At 47.1% G+C, this 27,493-nt stretch overlaps 1 protein-coding gene across 1 annotated transcript in view; it reads right to left on the reverse strand.

The window, feature by feature from the left end:
- ENOPH1 (enolase-phosphatase 1) overlaps positions 1–27,493 on the reverse strand; it is a 62,136-nt gene that overhangs the window by 14,193 nt on the left and 20,450 nt on the right. The window contains exons 2-4 of the mRNA XM_075352415.1: positions 25,776–25,877; positions 22,446–22,642; positions 12,675–12,807 (exon numbers count right to left, since the gene is read on the reverse strand). Coding sequence (XP_075208530.1) covers positions 12,675–12,807; positions 22,446–22,642; positions 25,776–25,877 — 432 coding nt within the window. The remainder of the gene's footprint in view (positions 1–12,674; positions 12,808–22,445; positions 22,643–25,775; positions 25,878–27,493) is intronic.

Consider the following 27,493-nt stretch of genomic DNA (forward strand, 5'->3'; position numbering starts at 1 on the left):
TTCAGTTGCGGTCTGATTTGCGGTCACAAGTGGAGGACTCCAGCTGTGACCGGAAATCACCTGAGTGACGGCGCCGCTGATAGCGCGACTCACTTCAGTTGCTGTTCTGTGGCGATCGAAGTGAGCGTCAGGTGTAGCAGTGCTGGAAGCTATATGGTACCTCGTGTAGATTACGTCGGACCTGGAGAGGTGTTTAGGTGGTTAATTAAATGGTGAAAGAGGGTGCTTTTTTGTCTTTTATTTCAAATAAAGGATTTTTGGGTGTTTAGGTTTATTAACTTTCACTTACAGATTAGTATGGGGGGGCTGTCTCATAGACGCATGCCATCACTAATCTAGGACTTAGTGGCAGCTATGGGATGCCATTAACTCCTCATTACCTCTATTGCCACAGCACCAGGGTAATCGGGAAGAGCCGGGTAAAGTCCTGGGACTGTTGCATCTAATAGATGCGGCAATTCTGGGAGGCTGCTGGCTGATATTTTTAGGCTGGAGGGCTCCCAATAAAGTGGGTTTCCCCAGCCTGAGAATACCAGCCCTCAGCAGTAAGGCATTATCTTGGCTGGGTATCAAAATTGGAGGGGGACTGCATGCAGTTTTTTAAAAATTATTTATTTTACTGTACGATATAGACCCGCCCACTGGCGGCTGTGATTGGTTGCAGTCAGACAGCTGTTATTCAGCGTGGGGGCGTGTCTGACTGCAACCAATTACAGATGCCGATGTGCGGGGGAAGCAGTGAATATGTATGAGCCTAATGAGCAGCAGTAGTGAATATGTATAAGCCTAATGAGCGGCTCTGACAGAAGCAGGAGAGGCTGTGGGAGCAGTGTGACAGCTGCACCGGTGATCGGTGAGTATGAATCGGAGAGAGACAGAGAAAGAGAGAGACAGACAGAGACTCAGAAATGGTTGAAATAGTGCTGTGAAACCGGACTCAAACCGTCACAGCGTGAATACACCTGCGGGTTAGCAGCATTATTTATTGATAATATTAAAGTCAATGGGTGAAAAATACTGCTAAACCGGACTCATAATTGACATGCTGCACATTTTTTTCTGCATCAAAAACCAGACAAATAAACCGCAGTGTATGCACAGCAAAATCAAAAAACCCATTGACTTTGCTGGCTTCATGAGAGACATGCAGATTTTGATGTAAATTTAAAAAAAAAACAAAAAAAAAACCACATCAAAAACCGCAGCGCGTGCACAGGGGCTAACAAGGAGTAAGGTACTGGAGGTCACATAACCACATGTGGACAGCTCAAGAGCAGAACAGAATATTAACAGTAAGTAAATTATGAAGTTTCTTTATTTCTGATAGCCTTTACAATGCCTTAAAAATCTGTGTGGGTGGAAATCTCCTTTAAAAGCCATTTTGATATCTGAATTTTTTTTTACACTTAGGTTAGAGTAAGGCTATGTGTCCACGTTGCTTTTTATCTGCTTTTTCAACCACAGCGTTTAGGTTATGTGTCCACGTTGCTTTTTACCTGCTTTTTACCTGCTTTTTTGCTGCTTTTTCAACTGCAGCGTTTAGGCTATGTCCGCACGTTGCTTTTTACCTGCTTTTTCAACTGCAGCGTTTAGGCTATGTCCGCACGTTGCTTTTTACCTGCTTTTTTGCTGCTTTTTCAACTGCAGCGTTTAATGCCAAAATGGATGTGTTCTGCTTCTCAAGCATAGTCTATGGGAATTGGGTTTCTTGTCCGCACTATGCTATTCAAAAAGGTGCCTTTCTGTGGCAGAAATTTGGGCAAAAACTCTGCTTTACACAGAAGCAACATGTCAATTGTTTTTGCCATTTGGGTTTTGCACTGCAAAGCAGAGTTTTTGCCCAAATTTCTGCCACAAAAAGGCACCTTTTTGAACAGCATAGTGCGGACAAGAAACCCAAATTCCCATAGACTTTGCTTCAAAAGGAGAACACATCCATTTTGGCATTAAACGCTGCAGTTGAAAAAGCAGCAAAAAAGCAGGTAAGGCTGGAAACACATCTATGCGAGTAAAATCGGTCCGACTGGGCTGAAAAAAACTCGGCTGATTTTAGTTCACGTTAGGTGCGAGTGCAACGCAAGTGCGATGCTTTTTCTGAATAAATTAATGATTTTACTAGCGTGTGTAATGAGTGTGTAATGCGTGTGTAATGCGAGTGTGATGCGTATTTTTTACTATGTCATCTGCCATTCTGCCATGGCCGCTGACAGCAGACACAGACAGCCATGTAGCAGAGCTGAATGGCAGATGACAGCAGCCACAGACAGAGCCGCACGATCAGAATGAACTCGGGTGAACTTGACCAGACTTCATTGTCATGCTGCGGCTCTGTCTGTGCCGTGTCCTGATTAGCGGTCACCTGTGAAGGGCTCACCGGTGACCGCTAATCCCCCGAGTGACTGAAGTTAGCAGCCCTCTCTCATACTCACCGATCCCCGATGCGGCGCTGCACGGCGTTCACACTGCTACGGCGGCTTTTACTATTTTGAAAAAGCCGGCCGCTCATTAAACAATCTCGTATTCCCTGCTTTCCCCGCCCACAGGTGCCTATGATTGGTTGCAGTCAGACACGCCCCCACGCTGAGTGACAGGTGTTTCACTGCACCCAAATCACAGCAGCCGGTGGGCATGTCTATACTGTGCAGTGAAATAAATAATTAAATAATTTAAAAAAATGGTGTGCGGTCCCCCCAATTTTAATACCAGCCAAATAAAGCCATACGGCTGAAGGCTGGTATTCTCAGGATGGGGAGCTCCACGTTATGGGGAGCCCCCCAGCCTAACAATATCACTCAGCAGCCGCCCAGAATTGCCGCATACATTAGATGTGACAGTTCTGGGACTGTACCCGGCTCTTCCCGATTTGCCCTGGTGCGTTGGCAAATCGGGGTAATAAGGAGTTAATGGCAGCCCACAGCTGCCACTAAATCCTAGATTAATCATGTCAGGCGTCTCCCCGAGAAACCTTCCATGATTAATCTGTAAGTTACAGTAAATAAACACACACACACCTGAAAAGAAGGGAATTTTGTTACTTACCGTAAATTCCTTTTCTTCTAGCTCCTATTGGGAGACCCAGACGATTGGGTGTATAGCTACTGCCTCCGGAGGCCACACAAAGCATTACACTAAAAAGTGTAAGGCCCCTCCCCTTCTGGCTATACACCCCCAGTGGGATCACTGGCTCACCAGTTTTAGTGCAAAAGCAAGAAGGAGGAAAGCCAATAACTGGTTTAAACAAATTCACTCCGAAGTAACATCGGAGAACTGAAAACCATTCAACATGAACAACATGTGGACCCGAAAAACCAACCCAAAAATCCCGAAGGACAACAGGGCGGGTGCTGGGTCTCCCAATAGGAGCTAGAAGAAAAGGAATTTACGGTAAGTAACAAAATTCCCTTCTTCTTCGGCGCTCCATTGGGAGACCCAGACGATTGGGACGTCCAAAAGCTGTCCCTGGGTGGGTAAAGAAATACCTCATGTTAGAGCTGCAAAGACAGCCCTCCCCTACGGGGAGGCAACTGCCGCCTGCAGGACTCTTCTACCTAGGCTGGCGTCCGCCGAAGCATAGGTATGCACCTGATAATGTTTGGTGAAAGTGTGCAGACTCGACCAGGTAGCTGCCTGGCACACCTGTTGAGCCATAGCCTGGTGTCGTAATGCCCAGGACGCACCCACGGCTCTGGTAGAATGGGCCTTCAGCCCTGATGGAACCGGAAGCTCAGCAGAACGGTAGGCTTCAAGAATTGGTTCCTTGATCCATCGAGCCAGGGTGGCTTTGGAAGCCTGCGACCCTTTGCGCTGACCAGCGACAAGTATAAAGAGTGCATCCGAGCGGCGCAGGGGCGCCGTGCGGGAAAAGTAGATTCTGAGCGCTCTCATCAGATCCAACAAATGCAAATCCAATTCATATCGATGAACTGGATGAGGACAAAAGGAAGGTAAGGAGATATCCTGACTGAGATGAAAGGGGGATACCACCTTAGGGAGAAACCCCGGAATCAGGCGCAGCACTACCTTGTCTTGGTGAAACACCAGGAAAGGAGCTTTGGATGACCGCGCTGCTAGCTCGGACACTCTCTGAAGAGACGTGACCGTTACCAAAAAAGCCACTTTCTGTGACAGTCGAGAAAGTGAAAAAACAACCCTCAGAGGCCCCAAGGGCGGCTCCTGGAGAGCAATAAGTACCCTGTGCAGATCCCATGGGTCTAACGGCCTCTTGTACGGAGGGACAATGCGACCAACCCCCTGCAGGAACGTGCGTACCTGAGGAAGTCGTACTATGCGATTCTGAAAGAATACAGACAGCGCTGGGACTCGTCCGTTAAGGGAGCCGAGCGACAAACCTTTTCCCAAACCAGATTGCAGGAAGGAAGGAAAAGTAGGCAATGCAAATGTCCAGGGAGACACTCCCTGAGCAGAGCGCTAAGAGAAGAATATCTTCCACGTCTTGTGGTAGATCTTGGCAGACGACAGCTTCCTAGCCCGTCTCATGGTGGCAATGACGACTTGAGATAATCCTGAAGATGCTAGGATCTCGGACTCGATGGCCACACAGCCAGTATCAGGGCCGTAGAATTCAGTGGAAAAAACGGCCCTTGGGACAGTAAGTCTGGCCGGTCTGAGGGTGCCCACGGTTGGCCGACCGTGAGATGCCACAGATCCGGGAACCACGACCTCCTCGGCCAGTCTGGGACGACGAGGATGGCGCGGCGGCAAGCGGAGCTAAGCTTGCGTAGCACTCTGGGCAACAGTGCCAGAGGTAGAACACATAGGGTAGCTGGAACTGCGACCAATCCTGAACTAGGGCGCCTGCCGCCAGAGCACTTTGCTCGTGAGACCGCGCCATGAAAATCGGGACCTTGTTGTTGTGCCGAGACGCCATTAGGTCGACGTCCGGCATCCCCCAGCGGCTACAGATTTCCTGACACCATTCTGGGTGCAGAGGCCATTCCCCTGCGTCCATACCCAGGCGACTGAGGAAGTCTGCTTCCCAATTTCCTACGCCCGGGATGTGAACTGCGGATATGGTGGATGCTCTGTCCCCCACCCACATCAGAATCCGCCGGATTGCCTGGTAGGCTTGGCGATGCGTGTTCCGCCTTGGTGGGCGATGTCTGCCACCGCTGTGGAATTGTCCGACTGAATTCGGATCTGTTTTCCTTCCAGCCACTGCCGGAAGGCTTGCAGGGCAAGATACACTGCCCAGATTTCCAGAACATTGATCTGAAGGATGGACTCCTTGACCGTCTGAGAAGGGAAACGTTCCTGTCTAGGGACGTCGACTCCCCAACCCATTGGCAAAGCATGTCCCATTGAAGTGGACGCAGATGAAACTGCGCGAAAGTGACTGCCTCTGCATGAGACGTCTTAAGGGGTGTGACTGGCCTTGAAGGAGAGACTGCACTCCCGTCTGTAGTGAACGCTGCTTGTCCAGCGGAAGCTTCACTACCGCTGAGAGAGTGCGAAACTCCATGCCCAGATATGTCGGCGATTGGGTCGGTGCCCGATGTAACCTTGAAAAGTTGATGATCCACCCGAAACTCTGGAGAGTCTCCAGCGCCACGTTCAGGCTGCGTTGGCATGCCTCTTGAGAGGGTGCCTTGACAAGTGGATCGTCCCAGTAAGGATCACAGAGTGACCCTGAGAGTGCAGGACTGCTCCCACTGCTGCCCTGAACTTGGTGAAAACCCGTAGGGCTGTCGCCAGACCGAAGGGCAGGGCTACGCACTGAAGATGCTCGTCTTCACAGAACAGGAGAAGGACTTGGGTATTCTCATTACAAATAAGCTGAGCAGCAGCACTCAATGTCAGGCAGCAGCTGCTAAAGCAAACAAGATTCTAGGGTGTATAAAAAGAGAGATTAGATCCCGTGATCCCAACGTATTGTTACCCATCTATAAATCACTTGTAAGGCCACATCTGGAATACGGGATCCAGTTTTGGGCTCCACATTTTAAAAAGGACATTCAGAAGTTAGAGTCAGTTCAAAGGCGGGCAACTAGACTATTACAAGGAATGGAAGGCCTCCCATATGATGGCAGATTGAAAAAGTTAGATATGTTTAGCTTAGAAAAAAGACGTCTCAGAGGAGATCTCATTTATATGTATAAATACATGTGTGGTCAATATAAAGGACTGGCACATAACTTATTTCTTCCGAAAACAATACTGAGGACCAGGGGGCACTCACTGCGAGTGGAAGAAAAGCGATTCCGACACCAAAATAGGAAAGGGTTCTTTACAGTTAGAGCGGTCAGACTGTGGAATGCCCTACCACAAGAGGTAGTAATGGCAGATACTATAACAGCTTTTAAAAAAGGGCTGGATGATTTCCTCAGTACACAAAACATTGTTGGTTATAAATGACTTAGTGACTAAATGTAGAACTGGTGGAGGAAGGTTGAACTAGATGGACCTAGGTCTTTTTTCAACCTAAGTAACTATGTAACTATGTAATGAGGAGACCGCCTTGGTAGCGGTTCCTCCTGCTGCCTTCCTTGGGCGTGATTGAGCCCGGCCGGAATCTGAGCCCCTCTGAGCCTTTTGAGCCCTTTTGGACGAGGACAATTGGGACCTGCCCGAGCCTGGGAAGGACCAACCTCGACTGTCCCTCCAGGACAGCATTACTAGGGTAAGTCGCAATGCAGACATTGCTAGGCTAAGGACACCATCTGCGGCACAGATGTACATGTGCTCAAGACCAGCTGCGCAAGCGCAGCTGAAATAGGGTAGAGTGCCCATAAGGCTGCGAATGCCGGAGCAACCGACACGCTGATAGCTTCACAGACAGATTTCAACCAGAGGTCCATCTGTCTGTCAATGGCATCTTTAAGTGAAGTCCCATCTTCACTGCAACTATGGATCTAGCCGCAAGCCTGGAGATTGGGGGATCCACCTTTGGACCCTGGGCCTAGCGCTTTACCACGTCAGGTGAAAGGGATAACGTGTATCCTTAAAACGTTTGGAGAAAACGCTTATCTGGTAAGCGTGGTGTTTCTGAACTGCTTCTCTGAAGTCAGCGCCAGAACTGAAAAAGGATTTCTCCTGCTGTGAAGCTGACTCCTCCAATGGGGGAGCTGAGGGAGAAATATCCAACATTCCATTGATGGACGCTATAAGATCCTTCACTATGGCGTCACCATCCGGTGTATCCGGATTGAGAGCGGTGTCAGGACCAAAGCCCTGATCAGCTACGTCTGCCTCATCATACAGAGAGTCCTCCTGCTGGGACCTTGACCAGTGATGAAGCCGAGCGCCGCACCCAGCGAGCTAGCTTAGGCTGTCTGGGACTGCCGTCCGTGTCAGAGCCTTCACCCTGGAATGCCTGGGACCCCCCTGGAGCACTGATTACGTTCCAGATGAGGGTGGCCAGGGAGCATTAATCAAGATTGCCCATGGCCTGTCTGGACTGCAAAGTCTCTATCCCATGACAATCCATCAGCCGAAACTGCAACTCCGTCCCTGTCCCTGGACAGGGTTCACGGATGGTTCCTTTGGCCACCTCTAGTAGAGACCCCGGCTGACCAAGTGCTACAGGGGAGCTTGCACACAATGGGGGTCAGTGGAACCTGCCGGTGGAACAGTATCACATGCGGGAAAAACAGCATAGGAAGCCTTGTTGCTTTTTTGCTGCTGTATTCAATCCATCCCTGCAATGTATTAGCATACAAGCATAAACACTTCAGCACATGCAATACAAGCAGCATAGAAAGCCTGTGCCTTGGCACTCTTGCTTTTTTGCTGCTGTTGTCCAGCCATCTAGGAGAATATAGCCCAGAGTAGCGACCGTACAGTGCAATGTATAGCATACAAGCATCAGTACAAATGAACACTTCAGCACCTGCAATACAAGCAGCCTATAAAGCCTGTGCCTTGGCACCCATGCTTTTTTGCTGCTGCTGTCCAGCCCTCTAGGAGAATATAGCCAAGAGTAGCGACCGTACAGTGCAATGTATAACATACAAGCATAAGTACAAATGAACACTTCAGCACATGCAGTACAAGCAGCATAGAAAAAACCTGTGCCTTAGCACCCTTGCTTTTTTGCTGCTGTTATCTCGCCATCTAGGAGGGCATATAGCCAAAGATAACGACCTACAGTGCAGTGTATAGCATACAAGCATCAAATACAAATGGACACTTCGGTATTTAGTGGGGTCAGCACTTCAGGTGCTGCTTACCGCCCGCCTACAACGCGGGTATGTGGTCGCCAGAGCCCTGTGTTGGTTGCCCAGAGCATGTCTCCGTTCCCCATCTCGGACTGCGTGCAGGAATGGCTGCCGGCGTCCTTCTCCAGCTCGTGTGATGAGGGGCGGGCCGTGGGCGTGCCCCAGACAAGAGCGGGAAACTGGCGTCCCACTGTGTCCAGTGAAGGGGGCTGGAGAATGCAAAGCAGACTCCAGCCCTCTGCGCTGACTGTGTGTACAGCGTCCCGCCTCTCCCCTGACTGGCAGGGCTGGAGGCGGGAACGAAACGAAAACTAGGCCGCAAAGCCGGGGACTCGAGTAATAAGCGCGGCCGTCCATGTGCACGGCCAGCGCGGAAGTCCCCGGCGCACCACAAGTCCCAGCCGCGCCACAATGTAAAAAACACCCAGCAGCGGCCGGCGCGGCAGTTCCCAATACATAAATTCACTCAGCTAAGCTGCAGTGAATAATAGCACGAGCGCACCGCGCTGTTACCCCCGGCGCACTAACACTCCTAGCAATGCTGGTGTGTGTGTGCGCGCTTGCCCGGGGACACAGAGTACCTTAATGTAGCAGGGCCTGTCCCTGACGATACTCAGCTCCATATCCAGCAGGTTCTCTGGGTCTGTGGATGGAGCCCGGTCTCAGTGCCTGGAGACCTGTAAGATCCCACTTCGCCCAGAGCCCTGAGGGGGGATGGGGAAGGAAAGCAGCATGTGGGCTCCAGCCTCCGTACCCGCAATGGGTACCTCAACCTTAACAAACACCCGACAAAAGTGGGGTGAGAAGGGAGCATGCTGGGGGCCCCATATGGGCCCACTTTTCTTCCATCCGACATAGTCAGCAGCTGCTGCTGACTAAAAACAGTGGAGCTATGCGTGGATGTCTGACCTCCTTCGCACAAAGCAGAAAACTGGTGAGCCAGTGATCCCACTGGGGGTGTATAGCCAGAAGGGGAGGGGCCTTACACTTTTTAGTGTAATGCTTTGTGTGGCCTCCGGAGGCAGTAGCTATACACCCAATCGTCTGGGTCTCCCAATGGAGCGCCGAAGAAAATAATTTATTAGAAATAAAAAACACTAACAAATTCCCTGCTTCACCAATTTAATAAGCCCAAAAAAGCCCTCCATGTCCGGCGTAATCCAGGATGGTCCAGCGTCGCTTCCAGCTCTGCTGCATGGAGGTGACCGGAGCTGCAGAAGACACAGCCGCTCCTGTCACCTCCACACGGCAACTGAAGACAGCGGGTAACCTCAGTGACAGCTCAGCTCATCGCGCTACTCACCTCATTTGCTGCATGGAGCTGTCAGGAGCGGCGGTGTCTTCTGCAGCTCCGGTCAACTTCATGCAGCAGAGCTGGAAGCGACGCTGGACCATCCTGGATTACGCGGACATGGAGGGCTTTTTGGGGCTTATTAAATTGGTGAACCAGAGAATTTGTTAGTGTTTTTTATTTCTAATAAATGATTTTTTCAGGTGTGTGTGTTTATTTACTGTCACTTACAGATTAATCATGGAAGGTATCTCGGGGAGACGCCTGACATGATTAATCTAGGAGTTATTGGCAGCTATGGGCTGCCAATAACTCCTTATTACCCCGATTTGCCAACGCACCAGGGCAAATCGGGAAGAGCCGGGTACAGTCCCAGAACTGTCGCATCTAATGTATGCGGCAATTCTGGGCGGCTGCTGACTGATATTGTTAGGCTCGGGGGCTCCCCATAACGTGGAGCTCCTTATCCTGAGAATACCAGCCTTCAGCCGTATGGCTTTATCTGGCTGGTATTAAATTGGGGGGAACCGCACGCCGTCTTTTTAAATTATTTAATTATTTATTTCACTGCACAGTATAGACACGCCCACCGTCTGCTGTGATTGGGTGCAGTGAAACACCTGTCACTCAGCGTGGGGGCGTGTCTGACTGCAACCAATCATAGGCGCCTGTGGGCGGGGAAAGCAGGGAATACGAGATTGTTTAATGAGCGGCCGGCTTTTTCAAAATAGTAAAAGCCGCCGGAGCAGTGTGAATGCCGTGCAGCGCCGCGCCGGAGATCGGGGAACGGTGAGTATGAGAGAGGAGGGGAAAATGACCGACAGACTGTGAGAGAGGGACAGAGATAGTGACGGACCGACAGAGAGAGAATAGAGAGCGAGAGGGAGAGACCGACTGACAGAGAATAGTGATTGACAGACATTGGGAGACATTGCTCGTTTCCAGTGTTTTAGGAAACATGTGAGAAATGCATTTAGAAAATCGCATGTCACTAGGATGGTGTGAGTGCCGTCCCGTGACATCCGATTATTTACACGCTCCCATAGACTTGCATTGGAGAGACTCGCAGTAGAAACTCGCAAAAAAGCAGCATGCTGCGATTTTTTTCTCAGTCCGATTTGGACTGAGAAAAAAAAAAATCACAGATGAGAGCTGAATCATTCACTAACATGTGTCCGATTCCAATGCGAGTTTCTCGCATTGCTCTACTGCGAGAAACTCGCAAGTGAGAAGCAGCCCTAAAAAGCAGGTTAAAAGCAACGTGGACACATAGCCTTAAGCCACTGCTAGAATATAGTCTGGCAGCAGCATACCTCTAGAACCAATGAATCAGCCATTGAAATTCCAACAGCTCGATCCTTTTCTCTCCTGATATTATCTGTAGGAGAGTCAGCTGGCTGCCATACACATTAGATCGTCAGCTGCTCACACTGAATTGGAAGGATTAGACAATACATCTGTGAAGTTTTCAGATGGCTTAGGCTACATGCGCACGCTGCATTTTTTGTCATGTTTTTTGGTGCAATTTTGTTGTCAGAACTTTATGACATTTGACTTCCCAGCAAAGTCTATGAGAAGTCAGATTTGCAGTTTGTCAGCGTATTTTTTGTTCAAAGTTTGTGACAAAAAAGATTCAGCATGTTCAGTCTTCTAGCGTTTTTGTCAACATTTGTCACAAAAAACGCATCAAAAACGCATTAAAAAACGCACCTTCCAGGATTTCTGAGAAGGTGCAGTTTTGGTTGCAGTTTGTGTGCAGAAAAAACTGCAGCATGCGCATATAGCCTTAAGCGGGCTTTATACACTACGATATCGCAAGTAATTGCTAGCGATATTGAGCATGTAAGCACCCGCCCCCGTCGTGTGTGCGATATCGTGTGATCGCTGCCGTAGCGAACATTATCGCTACGGCAGAGTCACACGCACATACCTGGTCGGCGTCGCTGTGACTGCCGAACAATCCCTCCTTCAAGGGGGCGGGAGGCCCGGCATCACAGCGACGTCACCGTGACGTCACTAAGCGGCCGGCCATTCAATGCGGAGGAGCGGAGATGAGCGGGACATAACTTCCCGCCCACCTCCTTCCTTCCGCATTGCCAGTTGAGGCAGGTAAGGAGACGTTCCTCGCTCCTGCGGTGTCACACACAGCAATGTGTGCTGCCGCAGGGGCGACGAACAACATCGATAATCAACCATTACCGATTTTTGGTTTTGGGACGACCTCTCCATGGTGAACTATTTTCACCATTTTTGAGGTCGCTTAAGGTCGCTGTTAAGTGTCACACGCTGCGATATCGTTAATGACGCCGGATGTGCGTCACTAACGACGTGACCCCGACGATAAAACATTAACGATATCGTAGCGTGTAAAGCCCTTTTAGGGTCTGTGCGCACTGGGAAAATATCTTTCTTAAGCAAAAATCCGCACCCTCTGGCAGAATTCTGCACCTGCGGTAAAAAAAACGCACCCAAAATCAGCATGCGGTTTTGCAGCAGTTTTTCCACGGGTTGGTCCCTGCGGGTTTTAACCATTGTCTATGGCAAAACCGCAGGTATCTGCGGAAAAGAAGGGACATGCTGCTACTTTTTGCTGCAGAAATTCTACAGCAAAAACTATAGGGGGAAAAAATGCAGTGTGTGCACAGCATTTTGGATTTCTCATAGATTTTGCTGGGGAAGGACTGCAGAACGGTTAAGAACAAAGACCGCACCTTCTCTGCAGCAAAAACCGCGGAAAATCTGCGGCAAAAACGCAGTGTGCGCACAGGCCTATAAAATGATATAGAATTATTTCAAAGTAACTTCCTATAAATATCAATGATCTGTCATTCAGTGACTTTAAAGGAACTGTTCAAGATTTTAAAGTCCAAAAAGTGGGGAAAATATCAAAAATAACAAAAAATCTTTTACTTAGCTGGTAAATGACTTACCCTACTAGACTTTACTAGCTGTTCTGCAGTGGTAACATCCAGACTACGTTCAGATGACTGCTGCAGCCCATCGCTGGCCTAAAGATTGGCTGCAATGGTCATATGAGGGTAATTGGGACGTTATCACTGAGGGAAAGCTAATTAACATTGGCGGGACCACCAAAGCAGTAATGCTGCATTCCCTGCTTTCTGACCATTGTTAAAAAATCTTGGACAACACCTTCAAGACATTTTACAGGTTAAGTATTTTATTTCAGTCACGCATGATGATGTATGTACCTCGAGCAGATTGCCTTCAATTGAGTAACCAAATAAGAGTTTCTGCGCTTCGACGCTTCCAGAGGAAAATATATACAGTTTCATGTCTGCTTCTTTCCATTTTTTCAGCGCTGGTAACACGTCATCGTATACCCTACAATAAAATGGAAAATTGTTTTATACAGTTGTACAAGAACTCATAAAATCATTATAACCTGCACATGGTGGTCTAAACTAGTGCTTCTCACACCATAAAGATGCCTTGTTGGCGAGGAAAAGCAAGGATGCAAGTTATAACGCAAATGGTTATATACATGGTTGACTGTAATGTAATTCTGTGTTGGTAACTTCATTTTAAGTGAATTTTAAGTTAAATGCAGTGATTTGTAAAAATGTTTGCATGCTCTATGACCGAAGGTGACGCCTAGGCAGCTCCCATGTTTTTGCTGCAGAACACATTCATAAAGAGAATTGAAAAATGACAGTTCCAATTATGACCAGCAGGTGGCGAGAAAGAACCTTTTTTTCATATAGAATTTGATCCCGCATCTTGAAGAAGAGAATATAGACTCGATATTAGAGGAGGGAGCAGGAGACTAAGTAAAATGTTTATGGAATGTGCACACGTGGCAGATTTGCTGTTGAAATTTATTTTTATGGAATTTCACTTGAAGGAAAAGCTGAGCTCCCAAAGAAGCTGAGCGCCCAAAAAAATAAATAATAAAAAAAAGCCCCTACTTATTTTCAGTGGCTTCTGTACACCTAGCATTGACGTCCTGTCCAATGTGACCGCTGCACCCTGGGCATTGGCTGCAGCGGTTATGTAGCTACACTGCGGGAGGCTATGCGGGTGAGCATCTGCAGGGGTAATTTTTTATTCTAAAGGCCGCTTTACACGCTGCGACATCGCTAATGGGATGTCGTTGGGGTCACGGAATTTGTGACGCACATCCAGCCGCAATAGCGATGACGTTGCGTGTGCCACCTATGAGCGATTTTGAATCGTCGCAAAAACGTTCAAAATCGCTCATCGGTGACATGGGGGTCCATTCTCAAATATCGCTGCTGCAGCGTGTACGATGTAGTTCGTCGCTCCTGCGGCAGCACACATCGCTCCATGTGACGCCGCAGGAAAGAGGAACCTCACCTTACCTGCCGCCGACCGCAATGCGGAAGGAAGGAGGTGGGCGGGATGTCTCGCTCATCTCCGCCCCTCCGCTTTGATTGGGCAGCCGCTTAGTGACGTCGCTGTGATGCATCACGGACCGCCCCCTTAGAAAGGAGGCGATTCGCCAGTCACAGCGACGTCGGTAGGCAGGTAAGTAGTGCGACGGGTCCGCACGATGTTGTGCGCCACGGGCAGCAATTTGCCCGTGTCGCACAACCGATGGGGGCAAGTAGGCACGCTAGCGATATCGGTCACGATATCGCAGCGTGTAAAGCGGCCTTAAACCTTAACAAAACGGTTTGTTTTTTTTCAATTTCCCACTGAACTCAATAAGTGCAAAACTGATAACTAATCCATGATGGTTCTGTAATATAAACTAAGAGGTAGTGAATTTAATAACCTGCACCACAGGTCTCCTTCTACATGGACATTTTCTGCAGTGGGTAGCAGAGTCATTTAAATCTTGTAACAAAGTACTGATTTCTGCTGATGTTTTTTGCCTGAAAGTCAGAACAGAAAATTTGCAGCAATTTGATTTTGTGTGAAGATATCTTTAAAGTCTACAACCCCTTCTAACTCCCTGTTTCTCCCCAGTATAATAACAATACCTATATAAACTTCTGACGCCGTTCCAGCAGTGTTGGCACTGGTTCTCCTGGGAATTGCCTGACACTGTTAAGTCACGCAATCCCTGCGGACAATCAGCACTTCACTCTTCTCTTCTTCAGATAAATCAAACATCTGGAGGAAGTGAGGGAGCAGCTGTAGTTCTCGCTTCCTCCGGATGTCAATTAAATATCACGCGATCCCTAGGAGAGGCTGTGCTGGGATCAAAAGGTAAGGGTGCCATTATTTTACCAGGGGGAAACAAAGGGATTGAGAAAGGGTTGTCCAATTAAAGCTTGACATTCGGCAACCCAAAACAAAAAGTATATCTAATTATTATTACGGTATTTATCTTTTTTTTAATAACATACTAGTTGTATCTGAACAGCAATTGATATGATAGTTTTATTCAATATTTTTTTTTACTTATTTTATTTTCTAAACATACATTGAAATTAATACAATCTTGAAGCGAGAAATGATAGAACTTACAATCATACTTGTATTAGCAAAGGTACCCGGAGCTTCAGATCTATTAGTACTGTAGTTCTACTTTTAGTTTGTGCTCAACATAGAATAGCGTTTTATGTGCCGGGATATCATCTAAATTGTATGTAAGGAAAAGTCAGCCCCCTGCTCTGTCATGGTCGAAACACAGACGAAGAACGCCGCTAGCTTTTCTATTCCGATCATTGATTCAGTTGAATTTCCTCTCAAGTCCCTATAGTTCTTATTTCTAATACACACTTTACAATACTTCCAATAATTTCCTTACACATATTTGGCATCAATGAGATGGATCCAACAGTTCTTAAAATGTATCTATGTCGGAAGATTAAACAACCATATATTTTGTTAAAGGGGTATTCCCACAGCCTGTAAGATTTACCCCGAAAAAATCCCAGGACCCTCACTACTATTGTTAATATTCAACTCCAGCCAAAAATGATCTTACTTTTTCTCCTTTTGGGTGTACACTGTGTGCAGAATCATTAGGCAAATGAGTATTTTGATCCCATGATACTTTTTATACATCTTGTCCTACTCCAAGCTGTATAGGCTTGAGAGCCAACTACCAATTAAGTAAATAAGGTGATGTGCATCTCTGTAATCAGGAGGGTTGTGGTGTAATGACATCAACACCCTATATAAGATGTGCTTCATTATTAGGCAACTTCCTTTCCTTTAGCAAAATGGGTCAGAAGAGAGATTTGACGGGCTCTGAAAAGTCCAAAATTGTGAGAAGTCTTGCAGAGGGATACAGCAGTCTTAAAATTGCCAAACTTTTGAAGCGTGATCACCGAACAATAAAGCGTTTCATGGCAAATAGCCAACAGGGTCGCAAGAAGCGTGTTGGGTAAAAAAGGCGTAAAATAACTGCCCATGAATTGAGGAAAATCAAGAGTGAAGCTGCCAAGATGCCATTTGCCACCAGTTTGACCATATTTCAGAGCTGCAATGTTACTGGAGTATCAAAAAGCACAAGGTGTGCCATACTCAGGGACATGGCCAAGGGAAGGAAGACTGAAAAACCAAGACCTTTGAACAAGAAACATAAGATAAAACGTCAAGACTGGGCCAAGAAATATCTTGAGACTGATTTTTCAAAGGTTTTATGGACTGATGAAATAAGAGTGACTCTTGATGGACCAGATGGATGGGCCAGAGGCTGGATCAGTAAAGGGCAGAGATCTCCACTCCGACTCAGACGCCAGCAAGGTGGAGGTAGGGTACTGGTATGGGCTGGTATCATCAAAGATGAACTTGTGGGACCTTTTCGGGTTGAGGATGGAGTGAAGCTCAACTCCCAGTCTTTCTTTGTATATGACAAACTATGTTTCCCAGCAGAACACTGGTTCTCCTTTGGGCTGTCGGCACCTTCCACTCCTGCCCTGTTTGCTGCCTATGTTCCCTCACCTCTAGGAGCTCATTTACTGTATTGAAATTAGTAGATCGGCCTTGTGCCCACAGGGCTTTTTTCATGCTTTTTTCCTTGCTCTTTTTAAATCAATAAAAAACAAGGAAAACACATCCCAACAAAGTCTATGAGAATTGTGACTCACTGTGCCCACGTTGCTTCTTTTTTTGTTGCTTTTTTTGTTGCTTAAATAAGAAGCAGCATGTCAATTGTTTCTGTTTTTTTCTCAATAGATAAGAATCATGAAAAGAAGCATAAAAAAAAGCATGAAAGCATGAGAAAAAAACCAAAAAAGCAGCTATTTTCCTGCCAAGACATGCTTTTTTGTGCTGAAAAAAAAAATAAGCAGTGGGCACATAGCCTAATCACTACAGGAAGGATAATGATAATCACCCACATGATTAACACTGCTTGCATCTATCTATGTGCCAGTTAGGTGATATACAGGGTATACAGTTCCCCAGGTATAAATAAACTGATAAATACACTGAAGAGGAAGGCATGGTTCCTTTGGGGAAAGGGAGCACAGCTGAAAGAGCTGCTCATTTTCAGCCAAAGCTGAACAGTTTCTTGGCAGTGCAATACAGCGGTGGTGAAGGGGGAGATTAGTATAGGAGCTGTGCTTGCTCGGCCAGGGCAGAAGATGGTGTCTATGTAGAGCGTAAACCTAGCCGTTACCTAGGAGAGGCGGCATAAGCTGCACATGCTCAGCTGGAGCAGAGTATGACACGCCGAGAATGCACAGTTTGTCAGCAGGCTGTTACAGCAACAGTGAAGTTACAGAAGGAAATGCACATGCTCGACCGCTACATTAAGAACTACTGGATAACGGCTCAATGGGCAACCAAAAGTAAATATAGCTCTACAAGGGGATTATTCGGGAGGTGATTCTATAAAATTAGGTGTATTTGTACAGATCAAAAAAAAAAATCAAATCTTTATTTTTATATAGCGCTAACATATTCCGCAGCGCTTTACATACATCAGGAACACTGTCCCCATTGGGGCTCACAATCTAAATTCCCTATCTGTATGTCTTTGGAGTGTGGGAGGAAACCAGAGAACCCGGAGGAAACCCACGCAAACACGTGGAGAACATACAAACTCCTTGCAGATGGTGTCCTTGGTGGGATTTGAACCCAGGACCCCAGCGCTGCAAGACTGCAGTGCTAACCACTGAGCCACCGTGCTGCCTACAGATGAATGATTATTAGTTTGCAAAACACATAGAAAACATTGTGATTTTGGGAATAGCCCTTTAAAGATAATGTGCGTTTTCACTGGCTGATAATTGGGAATTATCGTTTCTAGGAACTATAATTTCCTGATTATCGGCTTGACTAGAGGCCCCGTCACACTAAGCAACATCGCTAGCAACATCGCTGCTAACGAACAACTTTTGTGACGTTGCTAGCGATGTTGCTGTGTGTGACATCCAGCAACAACCTGGCCCCTGCTGTGAGGTCGTTGGTTGTTGCTGAATGTCCTGGGCCATTTTTTAGTTGTTGCTGTCCTGCTGTGAAGCACAGATCGCTGTGTGTGACAGCGAGACAGCAACAACTAATGTGCAGTGAGCAGGGAGCCAGCTTCTGCTGAGGCTGGTAACCAATGTAAACATCGGGTAACCAAGAAGCCCTGTCCTTGGTTACCCGATATTTACCTTTGATACCAGCCTCCTCCGCTCTCACTGTCAGTGCCGGCTCCTGCTCTGTGCACATGTAGCTACAGCACACATCGGGAAATTAACCCCATGTGTGCTGTAACTAGGAGAGCAAGGAGCCAGCGCTAAGCATTGTGCGCTGCTCCCTGCTCTGTGCACATTTAGCTGCAGCACACATCGGGTTAATTAACCTGATGTGTGCTGTAACTAGGAGACTGGGGGCTGGTCACTGGTTGCTGGTGAGCTCACCAGCAACTCGTGTAGCCACGCTCCAGCGATCCCTGCCAGGTCAGGTTGCTGGTGGGATCGCTGGAGCGTCGCAGTGTGACAGCTCACCAGCAACCTCCTAGCAACTTACCAGCGATCCCTATCGTTGTTGGGATCGCTGGTAAGTTGCTTAGTGTGACTGGACCTTAAAGAGGCCACTAATCACCCGTTGCACAATCAAAACACTCATTCACTAAGTGAAATGAGCAGCAAATCTTCTTGTGCAAACAAAGCTTGTGCTGTAGAGAAGGACGATATTCTATTGCACACAGTACGATTGTACAGAAAATTTGGTCTCTGCACCTGGAAGTGCGGTGAGCCTGTGTCAACAGGCTATGGAAGGTTTAAGGCCCTGTGCACATGCTGGTTTTTGCCACGTTTTTGCGCATTTTTCGGGTGCAGTTTTGGTCTCAAAACTACATGCATTTCCTTCCCCAGCAAAGTCTATGAGATTTCATTTTTGCTGCGTGCACGTTGCAGGTTTTATAGGCTGCATCATTATGGTGACCACAAAGATGCAGCATGTCAATTCTTTATGCGTTTTTTGCCAGCGTTTTTGAGCCCTTCCAGTCAATAGATTTGCCTTAAATAATGCATTGGGCAAAAACGCGGTACAAAACGGATCAAAACGGATAAAAAAAATGCATCAAAACAAATGCGTTTTTTTGAGTGCGTTTTTGCTTACAATGCTGCATCTTTGTGGTAAACCGCAAGATGCAGCGTGCACACACAGCCTAATAGCCACGTTTGGCAAGTGTACATACATGCTTAGACCTAACTCTTGTCTTTCTCATCTTTTATCACCGTCTTGAAGTAAAGTCTTTCATTATCTATAATGGAGTTATCTTTCAGGCACCGCTTACACATTGCAATCATGGTGATTGGCACACAGAGTTTAGGGTGCCCAGAGACATGGCAGTTAACTGCCACATTGGCAAAAAACACACCATGGCCTTACTGTCACAGACCTATACAAGTGTTTCATGAACATACATGTGCCTCATACACACATGTAACATAGCAAAAATCAACTGAAGATGTGGCACCTGGGAGCAAATAAAGCTACAAAAACGGGCACCTATTATTCAGTTTGGCAGATGAGATAGATTTCAATTACATGAACTGAACTGACCATGTACATATCAACTTAGGGGTACTTCTCACATAACGAGATCGCTGCTGAGGTTTTGTGACATAATAGGGGACTCATCAGCGATCTCGTTATGTGTGACACTAAGCAGCGACCTGGCCCCTGCTGTGAAATCGCTGATCGTTACACACTGTTCTGGTTTAGGGTACCGTCACACTTTAGCGACCCTCCAGCGATCCCACCGGTGATCTGACCTGGTCAGGATCGCTGGTGCGTCGCTACATGGTCGCTGGTGAGCTGTCAATCAGGCAGATCTCACCAGCGACTAGTGACCAGCCCCCAGCGACGAGTGGAAGAGTGGAAGCGATGCTGCGCTTGGTAACTAAGGTAAATATCGGGTAATCAAGAGCTTGATTACCCGATACTTACCTTGGTTACCAGCGCACACCGCTTAGTGCTGGCTCCCTGCACTCGTAGCCAGAGTACACATCGAGTTAATAAGCAAACCGCTTTGCTTATTTACCCGATGTGTACTCCGGCTACGTGTGCAGGGAGCCGGCACTGGCAGCCTGAGAGCGGCGGACGCTAGTAACGAAGGTAAATATCGGGTAACCAAGCAAAGCACTTTGCTTGGTTGCCTGATATTTACCTTGGTTACAGCTTACCGCAGGCTGCCAGAAGCTGGTTCCCTGCTCCCTGCACATTCAGATCGTTGCTCTCTCGCTGTCAAACACAGTGATGTGTGCTTCACAGCGGGAGAGCAACGTCCAAAAAATGAACCAGCACGGTGTGTAACGAGCAGCGATTTCACAGCAGGGGCCAGATCGCTGCTCAGTGTCACACACAGCGAGATCATTGATGAGGTTAATGGTGCATCACAAAAACCATGACTCAGCAGCGATCTCGCTATGTGAGAAGCACCCCTTATTCTCTTCAAAGGCGATGTTCTGCTGGGCAGGACGCATCGCTATGTTTGACTCTGTGTGACAAGGTCCCAATGACAGCAGAGATCGTTATACAGGTCGCTACTGCGAGCTGTATCGTTACTGAGTTGTTGGTAAGGTCTGACTGTGTGACATCTCACCAGCGACCTCCCAGCGACTTACCTGCGATCCTTATCAGGTCGCACCGTTTTCGGGATCGCTGGTATGTCGCTAAATGTGACGGGGGCTTAAGACTATTCAGGTGCATTTACACTCCATGAATATCGCTATTAGGAGCACTTGTGTACTGCTAACAATGCAATCTAAATAGGCTGCTGATAATACAAACAATGAGCAAAATGCTCACGCATCGAGTGAAATTAGCTTTATATTTACCATAATGATCATCATCCTCGGCAGCGCATTGCCCTGTGTAAACAGGCAGCCTATGAGGACTGAATCTATTACAGAACGTTTAGGGTGGTCTGCCCATATATACCGGTTACTAATTTCTCAACTGCTGATCAGAAAAAAAGTGCTCCTCAGCGGTTGTTTAGTGCTTAAGATTGTAGAATGTAAACTACTTTACTGGTCCGACTATATAGAATGTGAATATTTATGTTTATAGGAATCCTTAGATCATTTTATGGAGGCCTTCCTGGGAGCAAAGATTAATGTGAGTGCTATCCGTGTACAGACCTGAGGAACATTTAACTATAGTTGGTACAAAAACACCTCAACCATGTTTAAAAAGCATCCTGTCTCATCCCCAAATGCTATTAACCTGCAGATATGCGGTTGCTCTGCACGGTAATAGCGCTCGAAAGCTGTGTGGCTGGTGCACTAAAAGCCCTGCTGCCATGAAGAAATGAACTTTATTCCCCCCAGCAGCCTCCGGCTTTCAGTCATAGAAGTGTGGCGCTGCAGCTTCAGTCCCTGGTCAGTATACAAAGAGCTGTAGCTATAGCCACATCCCAGTCACTTACTGACAGCAAAACAGTGTAGTGACAGCTTTCAGTCAATGTGCCAAGGTATACTTACAGACACCAGCCACTCTGTACTGAGCGGTGACTGATGCTGCGGGGGCATGTCTGAAAGCCGGAGACTGCTTAAATTGCGGCGGCCGCACAGCTTTTAAATGCTATTAACATGCAGATGAAACATATATCTGCAGGGCAATATGTGGGGACATGACAGGTTCCCTTTAACATGAACATGCATTTGCTATCTTTATTCCAGTGAATCTGAAATATTTGCCTTACAGTACATAACCTTTCAGTGGCAGACACTCATTCATTCGAATGTAGGCAGATCTGCAGTACCCAGCAGTCGCCTCTACACAGCTAACAGTGATATACTTTTCAGCCCAGCTATTGCAAATATCTGGCTGCTGCCAGAACTAAGTTCAGCTGATCAGTGTTATAAGAACATCTTTGCACAGTGGTTACCTACATAGACTACTTTGGAGCAATAGTGGAAATCAGCTAGATGAATTAAAGGGAACCTGTCATGTCAAAAAATGCTATTATTCTTCAGAAACGGGGTTAATCTGTAGGTTAATAGCGATCTAAAGTTGCCCGGTGCTGAACTGAAAGCCTGGTTACCTGGGGGAGATATTCATTTTATTCCTCCTGACTTCCTTCGGCTTTCAGTCATAGAAGTACATCTCGAGCAGCTTCAGTCACTGCTCAGTGCATTGAGAGTAGTAGTTTAACTGCACGCATGCACTGACTGACAGCTGGCTCAGCATTGCATCAGTACACAGCTGGCTGTCAGTCAGTTTTGGGGGCGTGTTACATCCATTGCTCACGTTATACTGAGCTTTATTGAAACTGCTCCAGCTGCACCTCTATGACTGAAAGCTGGAAATTGCCGGGAGGAATAAAATTAATTTCCTCTCAGTAGTCGGGCTTTCAGTGCAGTGGCCAGGGGGTTTTAGAAAGCTATTAATCTGCAGGTTAAGCCCTTGGCTCCAGGTCAATGGCATTTTTTGACACAATTGTTTCCTTTTTAGTACTTACAACATGGAGGGCTGTTCAGTTGAATGTGGGCTCTGTAATACTATTTATCCTCTGTGTGGCCATCTGAAGCATGTCCCGATTATATTATCTGATCACCAAGTTTGTGTGTTCCTTTTAAAACACATACAAAAGCACTTACTCTCCCTTCACTTTGCCGGTAGCATACGCAGACCTCCACATGTGGCCCTGCAGCTGTTTGAGAGCGGTTGTCTTCCTATCCAGTGACATTTGCCAGCAAACATTATCAACCACACCCTTGATAACCAGTAACTTGGCGTCAGGTTCCGCATTGTTGGGGATGGGCACAAATCCTTTCAGACCTCTGTCTTTTTCTGCCTTTGAAGTATAAAAACAGAAACAACTTTTATTGTTAATTTACAATTATTTGTGAAAAATAACCATATAAAAGATTGAATGTTAGTGGAAAATACAACTATTTAACTAATTACATTTACACCACGTAAAGGGCTGTTATGTCTTCAAGCTAAAATGGTTCGAAGGATTAACTTGCAAAAAAAGAAACAAAACAAAAAAAAAAAAAAATGATCATTGCTTAATGACTGCTGCTCCTTTATGCTTCTCATGCCAAGGTAGACGGCATGAGACAACTGAGTGCAGTGATTGGCTGCAGTGGTCACGTGCTGGAGACATGATGACGCAATGACCACAAAGACTGGGGTGACCAATGGAAGGTAGCAATAGAGAAGCATAGCATAAGTATGCTGATGACACTCAGATCTACCTCTCTGGCCCAGATGTCACATCTCTGCTGTCCAGAATCCCGGAGTGTCTATCAGCCACATCCTGCTTCTTCTCCTCTCGCTTCCTAAAGCTCAATGTGGCCAAAACTGAACTAATCATATTTCCTCCTTCTCACCTACACTCCCTACCTGATCTATTTATTACAATAAATAACATCACGCTCTCCCCAGTACCCAAAGTTCGCTGCCTCAACATTAGCAACATTCACAGTAACATTCGACTCTGCCTTGTCCTTCACACCATACATCCAATCCCTCACCACCTCCTGCCGTCTTCACCTCAAAAATATTTCCAGAATCCATCCTTTCCTCAATTCTCATTCAACAAAAATGCTAGTGCATGCTCTCATAATCTCCCGCCTCGATTACTGCAATATCCTCCTCTGTGGCCTCCCTGATAACACTCACGCCCCTCTCCAGTCTATCCTTAATTCTGCTGCCGGACTGATCCACCTCTCTCCCTCAACACCACCCCACTTCTCAGAGTAAATACAACAAGAGCAAACACCGGGCACCCCACTTCTCCCCTCTGCAAATCCGTCCATTGGCCCCCTATCCTCAACCGTATCCAATTCATACTAACACTGACCTACAAAGACTTCCTTAATCTGTCTCCTCCATATACCATATTTTTCAGATTATAAGACGCACTTTTCCTCCCAAACTTTTGGGAGGAAAATGAGGGGTGCGTCTTAAAATCCAAATGTAGCTTCCCAGGTGGTGATTGAGAGGGGTCACATGAGGCAGGGGCTCTGTGCGGTGGCCGGCGTAGCTGCTGTGGTCGGCGGCAGCCGGCGAAGCTACTGTGGTCGGCGGCGGCCGGCAAAGCTACTGTGGTCGGCGGCGGCCGACAAACCTACTGTGGTCGGCGGCGGCCGGCGAAGCTACTGTGGTCGGCGGCAGCCGGGGCACCTGCTGTGGTCGGCGGCGGTCAGGGCATGTGCCTTGGTCTGTGACCGGCACAGCTGCCGCGGTCGGCGGCCGGCGAGGTATAAGCCATTCTGATAATGTCAGTGGTAAGGACTTCAAATAATGGCGCCCAGAGTCCATGCGTGCGCAGATGGAGCTCTTGGCTCAAGAGCTCTATCTACACACACGCTGCCTCTGGGCGCCATTTGTTTGAAGCCATCACTGCTGACATCTTCAGACCCATGCCTCACCACTCCCTCACAGAACAGAGCCAGCACGGGGCAGACCCTGCAGAAAGCAGAACCACCATGGGGCAGACCAGAGCCAGCACAGGGCAAAGCAGAGCCAGCATGGGGAAGAGCCAGCACGGGGCAGAGCAGAGCAGAGCCAGCACAAAGCAGAGCAGAGCCAGCATGGGGCAGAGCCAGCATGGGGCAGAGCCAGCATGGGGCAGAGCCAGCACTGGGCAGAGCCAGCATGGGGCAGAGCCAGCATGGGGCAGAGCAGAGCCAGCATGGGGCAGAGCCAGCATGGGGCAGAGCCAGCATGGGGCAGAGCCAGCATGGGGAACAGCAGAGCCAGCATGGGGCAGAGCCAGCATGGGGCAGAGCAGAGTCAGCATGGGGCAGAGCCAGCACGGGGCAGAGCAGAGCCAGCACAGAGCAGAGCCAGCACGGAGCAGAGCCAGGACAGAAGAGAGCAGCACAGAGCAGAGCCTGCAGCCCCAGCACAGCGGTAAGACTCCACCGGATTATAAAACAGACCCCATATATTTTTTTTTTTTACCTTTTTTCCCTCTGAATTTGGGGTGTGTCTTCTAATCCAGTGCATCTTATAAAGCGAAAAATATGGTATATCTGCAAACTAATCTCCGGTCCTCCCAAGATCTCCTTCTCTCCTCCTCACTCATTCGCTCCTCATGCAAACGCCTCCAAGACTTTTCCAGAGCATCCCCTGTCTTCTGGAATTCACTGCCTCATGTCAGATTATCTGCTACACTCACAAGCTTCAAACATAACTTGAAAACTCATCTGTTCAGAAATGCCTATAATCTCCAATGACCTCACTGCCCTACCACCACCGGAGCTGCTGCCTCGCCATCGTGCCGGAACTGCTGCCTCGCCACCGTGCCGGAACTGCTGCCTTGCCACCAAGCCGGAACTGCCGCCTGACCAACTGTCTCCTCCCCAATATCCTATAGAATGTAAGCTTGCACGTGCAGGGTCCTCTTCCCTCTGTACTAGTCTGTCTATTGTTACTTGTATATGTATTCTATATGTAACCCCCCTTCTCATGTACAGCACCATGGAATCAATGGTGCTCTATAAATAAATAATAATAATAAAGTCATGATATTTTTGTTATTTTCAAACAGATCAGTCCTTTTTAGAATTAGGTTTGAAACCACAACACAAGAAATTCATGCTGCCCAAATAACAGATATTAGAAGTCTGACACTGGCTGCTTTTTTTTGCACTGTGCATGTTTTACTAGGAAATCTATTTAGACATTTTTTTTATTATTTAAATTTAGAAAGGAAAACCAGAAAAAAAAAAAAGTTTTAAATTCTATATATCAGTTGGAAAAAAAAAGTTTTATAGTTGATCGTGAAATTTCTTTTTTCTTTTTTTTTTTTTTTTACAAAAGTGAAGACTAATACAATATTAATTTGCTCTCAAATAACCAAAGCGATGACCATTATAAGAAAAAAAACAAACATATGGGATTTCTAAGATGGATGGCCTTATATTTTACAATTGGAAAGATAGAATTCAGGCATGAAAAGAGCATGGTTGAACCTGTAATCTTAGCTGTCGAACATCTTCCTGACATTCCTCCTCGTGCCAGTGGTTCTGTAAATATTCTTCGACGTTGTCTTGTATATAAGGGAACAAGATGTCCTAAGGGGAAAGAACGAGGTTTAATACAACACATTCACATTAATTCTCTGCATACAAAGCATTGTCATGGAGCATCTGCCACAAATGTCATTGGTGCATTTATTATGTATGTTCCCACAATGCATCACACTGGGTGCACAAATTATTTACAGGAAGGGTAAAAACACTATAGTTAATAAATATAGAATCACCCACCAGAAACAAGAATACGCATCATATATCTAGGGATCCTTTTCATCTGTATAGGTTTTTATATATACTGTATATTTTTTTTATTTTTATTAATTTGTTCTACAATGGTGGCAAAATAAAGAAAGAAGGTATAAGGGTATAAAATTCATACTGTAACATCATGGTCAGTATTGTGAAGCTTTCGCCCTGTTACACGATTATTCCCCAAACATTCAGTTATTCCCTAGACATAAGTGATAGTTCGGCATTCAAACAGACAATGAACGGAGAGGAGGTCAAGCATGCACAAATTGGGTCCAATCATAGCCTGGATATCACAAAGGGGATCACAAAGGGTCCTAGCAGTCAGATCCCCGGTGATCAGCAAGTTATCCCCTGAATAGGTTTAGCTTGGTATTTTGGGAATATCTCTTTAACAGATTGTCCACTACTATGACATCTCCTTCTGATTCCACACACTTCCCCCAGGTAAAATAATAAAGCCTATACTTATCTCCACGGTCAGCGGTGTTTACAGTGCAGGGGCTCACGTGACATCACTCAAGCCGGTGTCTAATTCCTTCCAACTTCTCTCTCTCCGCCTTCAGACAAATGAGTTAATCAACAGGTGAGCGCTAAGGCCGGGGCCACACGGGGACTAATGCCATCCTTACATGACACTCAGCTCACGCTGGCAGCACAGCAGGAGCAGAGTGTCATGCGAGTGTCACTGCGACTGAGGTCCAATCATGCGATCGGACCTCAGGTGCGGAGGGCGGGCCGGCGCTGCGGAGGAGAGGGGGGGATTTATCTCCCTCTCTCCTCCGTTGCCAGATATTGCCATTCTCGCCCTGCACTCACGGTACACTGGTGTAATGCGAGTGCAGTGCGATTTTTCTCTTGCCCCATAGATTTGAATGGGTGCGAGAGAAAAAGCCTCGCATTGCACCCGCAGCATGCTGCGATTGTTTTCTTGGTCTGATAAGGGCTGAGAAAATAATCGCTCACGGTTGCTGTTACATAGGCTAATATTGGTCTGAGTGGAATGGGATGTTTTATCGCATTCCACTCGCTCCGATTTTCATGCGTGTGTCTTAGGCCTAAGGCTTTCACTCGCGTCCTGTTGATTGCTCCAGTGCCCAAAGGCGGAAAGACAGACACTGGCACTGATTAGAATGTGGGGCTCGCATTCGCATGATGTCACCGCTGGAACTGAGCTAGACGCGGAGGTGAGTATAGGATTTTATTTTTTTTTACCTGGGCGAAACATGTGGAATTGTTGTGTGTAACCTTAAGGTCCAGTTACACACAACGACATCGCTAACGAGATATCGCTAGGGTCACAGAATTCGTGACGCACATCCGGCCTCGTTAGCGACGTCGTTGCGTGTGACACTTACGAGCGACCGCTAACGATCCCAAATGCTCACCAAATCGTTGATTGT

This window comes from Anomaloglossus baeobatrachus, chromosome 1 (assembly GCF_048569485.1).
Source record: "Anomaloglossus baeobatrachus isolate aAnoBae1 chromosome 1, aAnoBae1.hap1, whole genome shotgun sequence".
Lineage (NCBI taxonomy): Eukaryota > Metazoa > Chordata > Amphibia > Anura > Aromobatidae > Anomaloglossus > Anomaloglossus baeobatrachus.